Genomic DNA, 12213 nt, shown 5'->3' on the forward strand with positions numbered 1-12213 from the left:
CAAAGTGTGACAAGTTTAACTATGCATGTTTTAATTTGCTTTTGAGTGATGGGACATTAGTAAACACAAGTTCCACAACTACACAGGAGAGAAATGTTATGCAGCCAACAAACATTACAAAAAAAAAATTAAGTTGATCAAACTTCCCTCGACCATTGCCTAATATTTTGCATGGCCACAATTAGGCTATCAACTTCACTCCAAAAACCGACCAGTGCACTGACCCACTTTTTTTTCACTTAGTAAAATCTGAAGCATTCTACATTATTAGGGATTAAGAAAATACTGGAAGGCAGGTCATTTTAAGAAAAAAACATACAGTACATCTGCGAACCACACTTCCCAATATTCACTTGTCTTTCTTGCTCTCTGGGCTTTGTTCCTGAGTGTCCGCATCAGGCTCTGCCTCCTCTTGATGGGAGTTCTGTTGCTTCTCTTCCTTCAAAGCACGACTCTTGTTCAATTTCTTGGACTTCTGGAAGCGCTCGTTGAGATCAAACTCTCTGATGATGTTCTCCTAACAATTGAAATAAAACAGTATTAGTGGCCTAGTGGGGTAAATTCTTAGCTGCGTTACTTTATGGTTCTCAATGCAGCCATTTTGAAAGGCTTATAAATAAAATGTATTATTATAAAAATACCTCATTGAAAGTCCATGAAATAGCTCGGCCTTTACTGTCTACTGCTGGACGCCTCATAACTTCCTGCCCACCTTGAAATAGCACCAGTGAAGGAAGCTGCTTGGACAGCGGGGATGTGCTCACTTTGTACCTGGTCAAGATGTTGTGACTTTATTCATCAATTTCAATGAGAGATCCACGGATGAGATTCAAGATTAAAAATGAGCTCTATATTTCCCGTAATAAAAGTGGGCATGAACAAACTTTTTGGGACACTTGGCCATCATATCGAAAAGAAGTGAAAATATGACTGGTCGAAATTACCTCTGTGAAACCTCTCCGTAACGCCCAACATCCACCTTGCCAAACCTCAGACCAGCACAGTTGTACCTGCAGATACAGATCACGCCAACCTCTCAAAGCGGCAGAGCCTCGAACTTCAGTGTTTCGTTTTCTAATTCCGATGAAGTGAGTGACAAGTCATCTCTTACTTAAGCGAAAGGTCAGCATAGACCGGTGCGAAGGACTGGCAGTCAGACGACCAGTTGGCGTAGAATTCAACAATCCAGGTGACACGACTGTCTTTCTGCAGCTCCTCCTGAAAGAAAAAAAGCCCAAAACAAAACATTATTTTCTCAACAGATTAAGCATTCTGGAAATGTATTATTACTTTTGTTTAATGTGATACATCCAACTCACATCAATGGTCTTGTCATTGAAGTACTTGATGTACTCGGGGCCCACATATAGAGGAGGCTTGCAAGTCATGACAAATGCTGGGAGAGAAAGAAAAGAAATATTACATTCATAGTCAAGAGGAAGGTATATTTTAAATTCTCATCCTGACCCTTAAATAGGTTTACACCTGCTTCATAATTGAAGATGTACAATGACTCAGACAGATTATTACAGATGATCGCGACAAAGCCACTGACCGACACACAATGCGAGGTAGAGGATGCCGAGGCGAATGTCCAGCCGGAAAAAGAGAATGACGTTGGTCACTTTGCTGAACAGGAACAAGTTGCCAATGTGCTGCTCCAAGGTGACTGCAGGTGTGGAAGAAAAAAAAGTTGATACAAGGTCAGTAGAGGACCTTCAAGGTTAATGTTTACACAACAGTAGACTGGTCTGTTTGTAGTGAACCGCTTCCTGCATGTGGCAAGCATTGCTTGGGGGTGATAACTGAAATGGTCACACATTAGATCGCACTTTTGTTAAACAGTCACAAAAAAAAAGGACACAATTGGCCTCTTTTAGAGCAGTTTCTAAAGTTTAGCACACAACTGTTGTATGAAGGTTCATTCTGGTGCTAATGTGGGCTTTCATGTTCCCTAATGAATGTATTAAAAAAAAACAGTACTAGAAACTAGCTCCGCGGTGCTTGGCTCTGACCAACTTAGCTACACTCCCTTCACAAAGTCATAATGAAGCAGCATGTCGAGTCAAAGGGCGAAAGTGATGCTGTCATGAACTATCACTTCAGTTGTTCTGATGACGGTTTTACTTGACAGCTGAACAGCATTACAGGCTACCTTAAAGTGAATCATGTGTCAAGTCCGTGAGAAGAGCATGCAATTGGATGTTAAAATGTCAGTCATGACGAGTCGTTATCATGAAAAGCGTTATGTTGAAGTCAAAGTTATGCCATGTGAGATCTCAATTACAAGACAAAGTCACAACTAAGCATGAGCAACTTGGCATCAGCGAGTACTCAATTGAAAGTACGGGTACTTGGACTCTGTCAGAAAAGTACAGTAGTATCTGGGGACAGTCTAAAACGCTAAATGTACATGTGAAAAGGCTCAGTGTCGCTTAGTTTCAGAAATCTGCTATGAACTGTCACCAAAATCCACATGCACAGCTCTACTTGTCCACTTCAACATTTGATATTGAAACGATCGCCACCGTATTTTGGATTTTATGGACATGAAGGCCTTTCCTCCCTATAGATGTTCACTACGGAGAAGAGCTTAAGGTCGTTTATGTAAGAAAACAACAAACAATCAAAATTCATGACGCTCTCTCTACCGGTGCCCACATCAATCTGAAAATAAGAAACAATCACCTAATATTTTGGATTTTATGGACATTAAGTGTTTTCCTCATTAATTAAGCGACATTGAGCTGTATGCACCAAAGGAGAAGATGTTGTTAATGTCCATAAAATCCAAAATATTGATGCAATCTTTTTTCTTTCTTTCTGAGATTGGTGTAAATATATGTAGAGATGTCCACGTAGATTTTGGTGAAGATCAGCTTTTTTTTAATGGAGAGAAAAATAGTTGATGGCCAAAAAAATCCTAAATATTGGGGCAATTGTTTTGTTTGCAATCTGATCAAATGTAACTAACGAATTGTTGGTGGGGGCTGACATATCTGTGCAGGGGCGGGGGTTGGAGGGTAATGATACTTACTTGCTCTTCTGTTTTTCATCATCACTATGGCACTGAGGAACATGAGAATCTCCACTTCTCTCTATGTAAGAAAACGGGCACACATAGAATGCACGCGAAGCTCTTGGAAAATAACAAGACACCTCGATATTTATTTACGTGCGTTGCACGACCCGACCGAGTGTTGCTTACCCAGTCGAAGTCGCATGAGTTGCCGTCTTCACGCTGCGTCGCCAGGTGCTCGCACAAACCAGGAGTCTTTCGGACAACCAAGAAGGCGATAGTCATGAAGAAGGAGGTGATGTAATAGGGTTTCAGCAGCCATTTGTAAATCTGGGGCAGGTGGTATAAGAAAGCGCAGACTCCGGTGATCAAACCCATTTTGGCCAAAAGGAGCTATCCAGCAGATGCCGAAAGTCAACTGAAGGAAGTGACGCAGTGTTGCTTCCGTATCGCCCCCGCGCATGCGCGAAGCAAAAGGGAATCGTGTGTTCTGGGCTTCGTAGCGTACCGTAGTTTAGGCGCGTATTGTAAAATGTAAAAAGAAGGAGAAATGGAGGACGTCGAAGGACCAACAGAAAAGCTGTCAAATGAAAATTCTGCAACACAACGCCGGATGGATGAATCTGTGGAGGAGCTTTCATCACAGGGTGTAAAATCAGAAGCAATTCGTGAACCATCCTCAAATGACGAACCTCGAGGCAAGAGGTTGAAATTGTACAATGAAGTCATTGACAAAAGCCTCGAAGAGTTTATGCACTTCGCTAGGTGAGCTGTTATTATTTGATTTTAAGAACATAAAGATTATTGGAGGGCTCTGGATTCGGATTTGTGTATGATAAATGCCGTCTGTGTTTATATAGTATGTAGTGGTGTGGGTAAGTTACGCCTGCGTGAGCCGTCACCTTTCCCTGGTGGAGGGGGTTTCTGTGTCCCAATGATACTTGGAGCTAAATTGTCTGAGGCTTTATGCTCCTGGTAGGGTCACTCATGGCAAACAGATCCAAGGGACCAGACAAACAGATGCTCAAAAGACTCCATTTGATGACTAAAATATTTGATAGAGGTTTTTCCTTGCCCATATGTGGGTCACCAGGGCCACCCTTTGGAGCCAGGCCTGAAGGTGGGTCTCGCTGGCTTGCGCTTGGCGGCCAGGGTACACTCATGTGACAGCCCAAAGAGGCAACGTGGGTCCCCCTTCCCATGGGCTCACCACCTGTGTAAGGGGCCAAAGGGGTCCGATCCTTTGTGAGCTGGGCAGGGGCCAAACCTTGGTGGTTTGATCCCCAGAAGCTAGCTCTCGGGACTTGGAATATCACCTCTCAAGCAGGGAAGGAGCCCTAGCTGGTGTGAGAAGTAGAGGAGTTCCGACTAGAATAGGCGGACTTTGCCTCCACACATACCCACTTGGAAATCAGAGAAGCTCGGTCATCTGGGAGCGGCTCAGAGCCGAGCCAGATGAGGTAGCATGGGCATCTGGTTGGGATGCCTCCAGATACACGGCCTGCCATTTATAGCCATCCACTTTCTTATCCGCTTATCCTCACAAGGATGGCAGGCATGCTGAAGTCTTCCCACTTGTTACCAGGCAGTAGGTGGGGTCCTCTCTGAACTTGTTGCCAGCCAATCACACGGCACACATAGACGAACAGTCATTCGCGCTCACACTCACCCCGATGGACAATATAGAGTGTTCCATTAACCTGCCACGCATGTTTTTGGGATGTGTGAGAAAAATGGGGTACCTGGAGAAAACCCACGCAAGGACGGAGAGAACATGCAAACTCCACACAGGAAGGCCGGTGCCGGAATCGAAACACGTACTGTACCTCTGTCCAACACTGTGAGACGAACGTGCTAACCGGTCGAACACCGTGCTGCCTGGTCTGCCATGTTAATATGTAAAATGAACTATGCTGAATCATTCAATGTGGTGGGACTTTAAAAGCCGTGCGTGTTATCATACTCTTTGGAAATATTATTGTAACACTTGTTCTCTTACTGTGAAACAGTTTCGACAGGTTTTCCAGCATGTTCCATCAATTCTACAAGATGAACCGTCAAAGGATGGAAAACATTCATAAGCAGTTTGTAGATCAGTTGCAGAGAGCTATAAAGGTAAGCATACATTACGTACAAAGCATATATAGACCCTATAACATACATCTACTTCTCGAAATTGCATCTTATTGGGAATATTGTATGAGAGGGTCGACCTTCATGGAACTGAAAAGAGAGAAGCACCGATTCAGACCTTGAGGAGATTAAGTTAACAGATAAACATGTCATTTTTGGTACAAATACACGAACAATGCTCTCTAAGCATTGATATAAACCTTATACACATACATATAGGAATTGCATCTTAATGGAAATATGAGAAGCGGATGGAATTGAAACGAGATGAGCGCTCGCTCAGCGAGGCAGAAATGAAGTTAACGAACATACATTTACATAAAAACACACAATGCACCCTAAGCGCGAATAAAAACCAGACAAACATACACAGTGCATACTTAGATGAATTGGATCTTAACAGACAAATAAGAGGAACGAAATAGACAGAGATCACTTAGAAAACCATTCAGTCACACATTGGTATTGTCTGCCGTCCGGAGTAATGGGTGCTTGGAACTAAGGCTGGTATCATCCAGTGACTGTGACTACTGTTATGCGTCTAGATGTGGTGCTCCATCGTTTGTGTTCAAATCCCCCTCCATTCATCCATCCACTTGCTTCTGAAACCGCAGTTACCGATGCTAACCGTTAGCATGTCAGTGATGTTTTGCATTTTTTGTCTGCATGTTGTTTTAAATAGAGAATGTCTATGTGTCTGCTGCTTGTAGTAGGGTGAGTTGGAGTGAGTTCACTCCCACTTGAAATATATTACTCGTCTCCCAAGTTTGCGGTTGCAAGTCAAAGCAAAGAAAAAAAAACGTCCCCAAGTCAAAGCAAAAAAAACTTTTAAAACAGGAAACACAATCAAACATGTCCGAATGAAACTTGTCGCTATTCTTCCAACCTGTTTAAAAATCCAGTACATTAAAATGTTTACTTGGCAAATGTATGCCACTTTATTTTTTTAATACAGTTCAGTTTTGTTTCTGTTTAGGTGCAGTGTTAATATTCAAACACACTGTGCCAAGTGGTATTCATGGGCTTTTCCATTTTATTTATTGTGGTGAATTGTTCGTAGACATAATGACCTGAGTCTTTCTTTCCCTGTTAAGGATGATATCAGAAGACTGAATGAAGAAGCAAGTCTCGAATCCAAACTCAATGAGCTGGACAAACTGGAAAGTGCTGCTGAAAATAGTCCAGATCCTGCATGGTTGGTACACAAGTACACAGATTCAAATTGCTATTTACTCCTTTTCTTGTAATATTGACTCATTACGATTGTTTTTGAGGCAGATAGGATTCTGTCTTCAACATTTTTGTGTTGATCACTTCAGTGTCTTATTGCTTGGTACAATGTAGTACGTTTCTCATAAATTATTGACTATTTATCCAAATGCAATAATTGTCCAAATCTCAATTCACCTCTTTCCTTAGGCGCCCCTCGGGGGTTCCGGAACAAGACTTCAGCAGCTTTATATTTCCCTTCTATCAAAAGCAGGAGGCTTATTTGCGACATGAGCTCAAAAAGATTCAAGCTGAGAATGCTGCCCTTGCACTGAAGGTTCAGGCTGGCAGGGAGAGGATTGCTCAGGCCGAACATCAGATTTCAACAGCTGCTGCCGAGTGGGAGGTCAGAAAGAAAAGTGGCAAAATGTTTATTTCATTTGACTTAAACATTGCAACACTCTGGAAATTGCTTTTGATTGTTTTTTGGACTTAACATGATGCATTTAGGGCCAGCACGTGGCCAGGTGGTTAGCATTTTCAGGTCTTAGCTTCTGCATACACGAGGGTACCACAACACCCAGGTTGGGAATCATTACAGTACATTTATGTGCGTGCAGGGTTTTATGTTAACAGTGGCCCGGGCGCTTAGGTGACTGTGTTGGGCCACCCAAAGCTCAGTGGCATTGACCCAACCGAGCCAGTACAAATTTCATACAGAAATACAATACATTTAAGGAATGGCTTGAACAAGGTACAACAAGATAATTAATTGGCACTTTGCCACATTCACAGCCAGCTACCCTCACTAGTACTCTTTTATTTTTATAAGGGAGTGTGAGGACATGAGCGATGCTACGCTTTTTTTCTGGTTTTATTGACTATTATTTGTTTGTGTTTTTTCTGTATTTGCAGGCATCAGCTACCAAAATCGAAAGTCTGGCATCTTCATTATGCCCTGCAGATGTGTTTGATGTATAATCTTCAAAATGATTGGCTGAATTAACTGAATGAACTATATACATTTTCATTTTTTTTCCCAAAAAATAAAACTGATGGGAAAACATGGTTTTGTGGTTTCTGAAGCCTGAATTCTATAACCGTATGCGCACACTGACCAAGTATTACGGTATGCTGCCAGTTTACTCATGGCATTACGTGAAAACGTCACAAAGACCAGATAATATTTCAATGGGCAACATCAACGTTTTCTGTAAACCCGTAACCCGTTTACAGCTGGATAATTACAACAACAGTGACAAGTATGACGGAAATGTTCTCCACTTTATTCGGTCAAAATGAAACTCAGGGACCTCCGGGTTCATCTTCCCTCGGATTCGGACCTGGGAAACCTCCGCCGCCGCTACCGCAAAATCAAGTCTCTGTGGCGGGGCAAATGCCACCACAGCTCGGGGACGAAGGGCCTCTGCTGCGAAAGTCTGGAGCTATGAATGAACCCTTCTACCTTTTACGAGAACTGCCTGGTAATATATCATTGCACTATCTTTGCTTGATTGAACAGTGTGCTCTGCGTTTGGCGAGGCGATGAAAATAACCGACGCGTTAACAAAAGTAGTTTGTAAACAATGCTAACACCAACCAAGCAAATGATCGCTTCTTACGAACAAGTGCCACATTTGCCTTTAGACTACGATTCTTATGTTTGTATTCTCCGTTTCAACATAAAATGGTTTGCGTCTCCAGACGCAAATAGTTATTTATTATGTGATAATGTGCAAAACAATTTTGAAAGAGTGTAATGTGTGCATGTCAATGTGGACCACATGTGTTTAGTTGGGAACGAGTTAACTGGGAATACCAACCTCATCACGCACTACAACCTGGAACACGCCTACAACAAATTCTGTGGGAAAAAGGTGAAGGAGAAGCTCAGCAACTTTCTACCGGAATTACCAGGTGGGCCATAGACGCGTGATGCTAACGCTAGTCACCAAAAGTTGAGGATATTCACCTGTTGGTTTGACGCACCACTTCTATTTAGATTAAACGTGTCCTATTGCAAAACACTGCCACGGAGGCTACATGATGAAAGCAGGTAAAATTGAATACAACTTTATTGTCAAATGTGCCCTAACAGATGAAATTTCTTCCCTTTCTACACCCTAAAAGTATTGTAACTAAAAATATATCGTGTTGTTTCATTTTGACAACAGTTATCACAGTAATTTGTAGTACCAATATACTCTGCAACCCTACATTTCAGCCCAACCGGGCTCATATATGGATGGAGTATTCTCCGTAAATTCAATGAGACATCCATCCATTTTCTGTCATGCTTGACCTCATTACGGTCACAGGTGAGCTGAACCTATCCCAGGTGACTTTGGACCAATTGTGAACCGAATGCAGGGCTTGTGTAGCTCAACAACCATTCACACACTTACTTTCGCTCCTGTTGTCAATTTCAAATCTTCAGTTAACATAGCATGCATGCATGTTTTGGAATGTGGGAGGAAGATGTAGAACAGGGACTGGTCATGCCAGATGTACATACCCAATTTGAATGTACAGCTTCAGCTGTTCAACAGTCCGGGGGTCTCTGTTGTCGTATTTTACACTTCAAAATGCTTGATGCCTGAGAAGACTGACAAATATTTCCAAGTATTTTGTTTTCGTATTTATAGAAAATGTCATATTATTCCCATTGCCACTCTGCAAAGTGGATAGTTTTTGGTTCCATTTTAAAATGTACCCTACTAAATATTTACAGCTAAAATTTAATGCCAATCACGTCAGGAGTGCAGGTACAAGCTGCAACGTTTCCTCAAAGTCAAATGGACTATCATCTTCATTGTCTTCATTTTTATTTTGCAAATACTTGAAGTAATTCAAGCTGCAAGCCAATAAAGCTCATATAAGAGCGGCTATTTGCTGGTGCAATGTGCTGCAATTTACGTATGATCTGACAAAATGACTAATCACGACTACTACTGGTGACTAGTCGATGAGCAAAATTGTTGTTTGTGATCACGCTGTGGAATGCTAACGTGTCTCTCTCTTCCTCTTTGTCGTAGGTATGATTGACTGTCCCGGGAATCAAGATGGCAGCTCACTGCGATCCCTGATCGATAAGCCACCAGTGTCTGGAAACTCCTTCAGTCCGCTCACCGGCGCTTTGCTAACAGGCTTCAGATTACACACTGGGCCGGTAACGATCGTGTGCAATGCTCTCTTGAGACACCCCTGGATGAAACTGTTGAGACACAGCTTGAGCTGGGCCATATCACGATGTATATCACAAAGACGACCAAGTTGTTGCCATTTGTCATCTGCATGTGATTAATACATCAAATAAGCTTGATTTGATGAGCAAAAGCTTTCACTTATCAGTCTTATGCTGCACCGTTGCCACCAGGTGGCAGACTGAACAGCACTTTAGTGACATGAATCACAATTCATGGTCACCTGCATAACAAGCCTACAATGCAAAATTAAATCTACGCCTCAATTGAAGTGAATAAACAGCGAGGTAGGTGAATGCAAATAACAAATACTACTTTGTTGGAAAAGAATAAATTAACAACAAGAAACTCATTCATTATTAATAACTACAAGGGGGAAAAAAAACTGCCCTCGAGGCATACTGGGTATGCCTTCAAACTATACAAGCATAGCAGTTTTTATTTTAAGCCTCACCAAAACACAAAGAATCAATTTTTTAAAAGTGATTCCAACAACTGAACATCAGAGACGTCCCACAAGTTATATTGCAGGAGTGGTCTAGAAGATAAAAGCTATTAAAATGGATACATGCAAAGTGAGTGTTTTGAATGCATATCTTACAAATGTGATTTGTTTTCACAATACAGTAGTAGAGTTTTGATTTTGAGATCTGCAAAATGAATCTTTTCAAAATTACATTTATCTTGATTGATACCGACTGTACATTTGTGCAAAAATATGGAGGCTGCTTTGCTTCTGCTCACATTTACTGCTTGCGTGGGTTTTCTCCAGGTACTTGGGCGGGTACCTCCTACATTCTTAAATCATGTATGTCAGGTTCATTGAAATATAACCCGTAGGTGTGAATGTGAGTATGAATGGTCATTTGTGTGGCCTCCCAACAGGCTGGTGACCAGTGTGTGTGTATGTGTGTGTCACTGTGCTTTTTAAAAAAAATTACAGGGCATGTGATCTGTGTTTGTTTCTTTCCCAGCTACCAGAACAGTATCGACTAATGCACATACAGCCGCCAAAGAAGAAGAGCAAGCACAAGCATAAACACCATCGCCCGCAGGATCCATTGCCACAAGGTAGGCCATCCACCTAACAGACGCACTCACACTAATCAGTGTTTGAACGATGCTTTTTCATCTGGAACTTTTACAACGCAGCAGAAACGCCATCAGACACCGACCCCAAGAAGAAGAAGAAAAAAAGGGATGACGATCCAGATCGCAAGAAGAAGAAGAAAGATAAGAAAAAGAAGAAGGTAAGGAACACAATCACATACATAAGAAGACACTTCAAATACATGCCATTTTTTTTCGGACCATAAGTCCGCACTTAAAATCCCTTAATTTTCTCATAAATTGGCCCTGCCTGTTGCAATCCAGTGGATGGATCTCGGCTTTTTAGTTGATCACCTTCATTTCAAATTCCTTCCCATTATGTTCAGGTTCTCATTCTCGTCCGCATCTCATCATTAGCAGGCATCTGTTTTCGTCAACCCGGAGATGCAACTACCTTCTGCATCTGTGTCTAAGCATGATGGGAAATGTAGTCCTAATGCTGGGGTCGCACGCTTATTAGTCAATGAGGCCAATGAATGGAGAGTTAAAACCATGCTTCTTTAGAAAAGCTTTGGAAGCTCACCTTACTTTCTTTATTCCCTTTAGATTCAAACTGACATCCAAAAGGCCCGCCGTATGGCATTTTGACTCCTTTTCGTTGATGCTAGAAGTAATTCGCAATTGTTTTGCTTTGCTCGGCAGAGCGCAGCAATGTGTGTGGGCAGCAACCATCCTACGTCATCATCCCAGAATGCATTGTTCACGTAAAAAAAAAAAGGCAGGATACATGTGAATATTACGAATGTATTAATCCGCAAATGTTGTTACTTCCAAAATAACCGAGCACACAAAAATGAAGTTGCAGAATCAGCCAGAGATTGTTTGATAGCATTAAGCCTTCAGTTTGCCTTTTCAAAATGCATATCTGTGCCCCTCTGTGTTTCACACCCAGAGGGGCACAGATATGCCTCTGTGTCGGGAGTCTTCAGTGATATTGTTGATATTAATAGAATTGGTTCTCCGTCCTCCCCCTTCCTCCAGAACCGCCACAGCCCCGATCATACTGGCCTGGCTGGCTTGCAACCCAACAGCAACAGCCTCAGATAGACCCGAACCCACGTGCACATGCCTCAGAGTGACTGTGCCCCGTTTGTCAGCACGCGCGTGTGAGTGTTGCACAGATACTTGCATTATTCAAAGTATGCTATTGTGTAAGAAAAGATTGACTGGAAACTACAAATGTTTTCGTGATGCGTTCAGGAGCAGTGGGCACAACGACACTTGGGACTCTTTGACGGCAAGCTGTGATCTCTGTGTCACTCTTTGACTTTGTTGGAATAATGCTTCCCCGTATTTCCAACCCAAATAAACTTTTGTTTCTATTGTTAATGCTTGCCTAAACATCTGCCTCACAGCTTAGATTTCTCAACAGTATCACCAGGCGCATACAGTCATGTCCAAAATGATTCTTATCAAGTTGAATAACATGAATGATTTTGGGCTTACCTGTGCAAACACTGACACTGAGCCACATTGCTATGAATTTCTAGGCCGACGTGTTTTGGAGCAATTGTAAATAAAACCTCTTTTACACAAACC

General features: G+C 42.1%; 3 protein-coding genes across 5 annotated transcripts; 2 read left to right on the forward strand and 1 right to left on the reverse strand.

The window, feature by feature from the left end:
- Positions 1 to 5: 5 nt before the first annotated feature.
- Positions 6 to 3397, reverse strand: LOC147208501 (thioredoxin-related transmembrane protein 2-B-like). The gene is made up of 8 exons (XM_086136379.1): positions 3209 to 3397; positions 3038 to 3098; positions 1556 to 1669; positions 1320 to 1396; positions 1112 to 1218; positions 945 to 1010; positions 642 to 771; positions 6 to 517 (listed from the first exon to the last, which is right to left on the reverse strand). The coding sequence occupies exons 1-8, from the start codon at positions 3395 to 3397 to the stop codon at positions 350 to 352; spliced, it is 912 nt and encodes a 303-aa protein (XP_085992505.1). The 3' UTR covers positions 6 to 349.
- Positions 3398 to 3449: 52 nt separating this feature from the next.
- Positions 3450 to 7427, forward strand: pmf1 (polyamine modulated factor 1). Its single transcript, XM_086136417.1, has 5 exons — positions 3450 to 3784; positions 5029 to 5134; positions 6247 to 6347; positions 6572 to 6767; positions 7277 to 7427. The coding sequence occupies exons 1-5, from the start codon at positions 3570 to 3572 to the stop codon at positions 7340 to 7342; spliced, it is 684 nt and encodes a 227-aa protein (XP_085992543.1). The 5' UTR covers positions 3450 to 3569; the 3' UTR covers positions 7343 to 7427.
- A 105-nt stretch (positions 7428 to 7532) lies between these two features.
- med19a (mediator complex subunit 19a) lies at positions 7533 to 12211 on the forward strand. Of its 3 annotated transcripts, XR_015103679.1 has the most exons (7): positions 7572 to 7845; positions 8156 to 8278; positions 9397 to 9530; positions 10539 to 10635; positions 10717 to 10814; positions 11656 to 11780; positions 11875 to 12211. XR_015103679.1 is itself a non-coding variant. In XM_086136393.1 (6 exons), the coding sequence occupies exons 1-6, from the start codon at positions 7626 to 7628 to the stop codon at positions 11719 to 11721; spliced, it is 738 nt and encodes a 245-aa protein (XP_085992519.1). In that variant the 5' UTR covers positions 7533 to 7625; the 3' UTR covers positions 11722 to 12211. The 3 variants fall into 3 exon arrangements, 2 of the variants coding, with proteins under 2 accessions (XP_085992519.1, XP_085992530.1); XM_086136393.1 differs by having other exon boundaries at positions 7533 to 7845; positions 11656 to 12211; XM_086136404.1 differs by having other exon boundaries at positions 7533 to 7845; positions 10720 to 10814; positions 11656 to 12211.
- The last annotated feature ends 2 nt before the right edge of the window (positions 12212 to 12213 follow it).

The sequence above is a fragment of the Hippocampus guttulatus genome, chromosome 2 (genome assembly GCF_054856545.1).
Source record: "Hippocampus guttulatus isolate MCC_2025c chromosome 2, RoL_Hgut_1.0, whole genome shotgun sequence".
Lineage (NCBI taxonomy): Eukaryota > Metazoa > Chordata > Actinopteri > Syngnathiformes > Syngnathidae > Hippocampus > Hippocampus guttulatus.

Excerpts from the sequence above, each read along its gene's own strand:
- LOC147208501 (XM_086136379.1), bottom strand. The coding sequence starts at position 3,397 with ATGGGTTTGATCACCGGAGTCTGCGCTTTCTTATACCACCTGCCCCAG. Across the intron at positions 3,099-3,208 it reads ACTCATGCGACTTCGACTGG|AGAGAAGTGGAGATTCTCAT; the intron begins GTAAGCAACACT and ends TTTCTTACATAG. Across the intron at positions 1,397-1,555 it reads CTACCTCGCATTGTGTGTCG|CATTTGTCATGACTTGCAAG; the intron begins GTCAGTGGCTTT and ends TTTCTCTCCCAG.
- pmf1 (XM_086136417.1), top strand. The coding sequence starts at position 3,570 with ATGGAGGACGTCGAAGGACCAACAGAAAAGCTGTCAAATGAAAATTCT. Across the intron at positions 5,135-6,246 it reads AGTTGCAGAGAGCTATAAAG|GATGATATCAGAAGACTGAA; the intron begins GTAAGCATACAT and ends TTCCCTGTTAAG. Across the intron at positions 6,768-7,276 it reads CAGCTGCTGCCGAGTGGGAG|GCATCAGCTACCAAAATCGA; the intron begins GTCAGAAAGAAA and ends CTGTATTTGCAG.
- med19a (XM_086136393.1), top strand. The coding sequence starts at position 7,626 with ATGACGGAAATGTTCTCCACTTTATTCGGTCAAAATGAAACTCAGGGA. Across the intron at positions 7,846-8,155 it reads CCTTTTACGAGAACTGCCTG|TTGGGAACGAGTTAACTGGG; the intron begins GTAATATATCAT and ends ACATGTGTTTAG. Across the intron at positions 8,279-9,396 it reads CTTTCTACCGGAATTACCAG|GTATGATTGACTGTCCCGGG; the intron begins GTGGGCCATAGA and ends TCTTTGTCGTAG.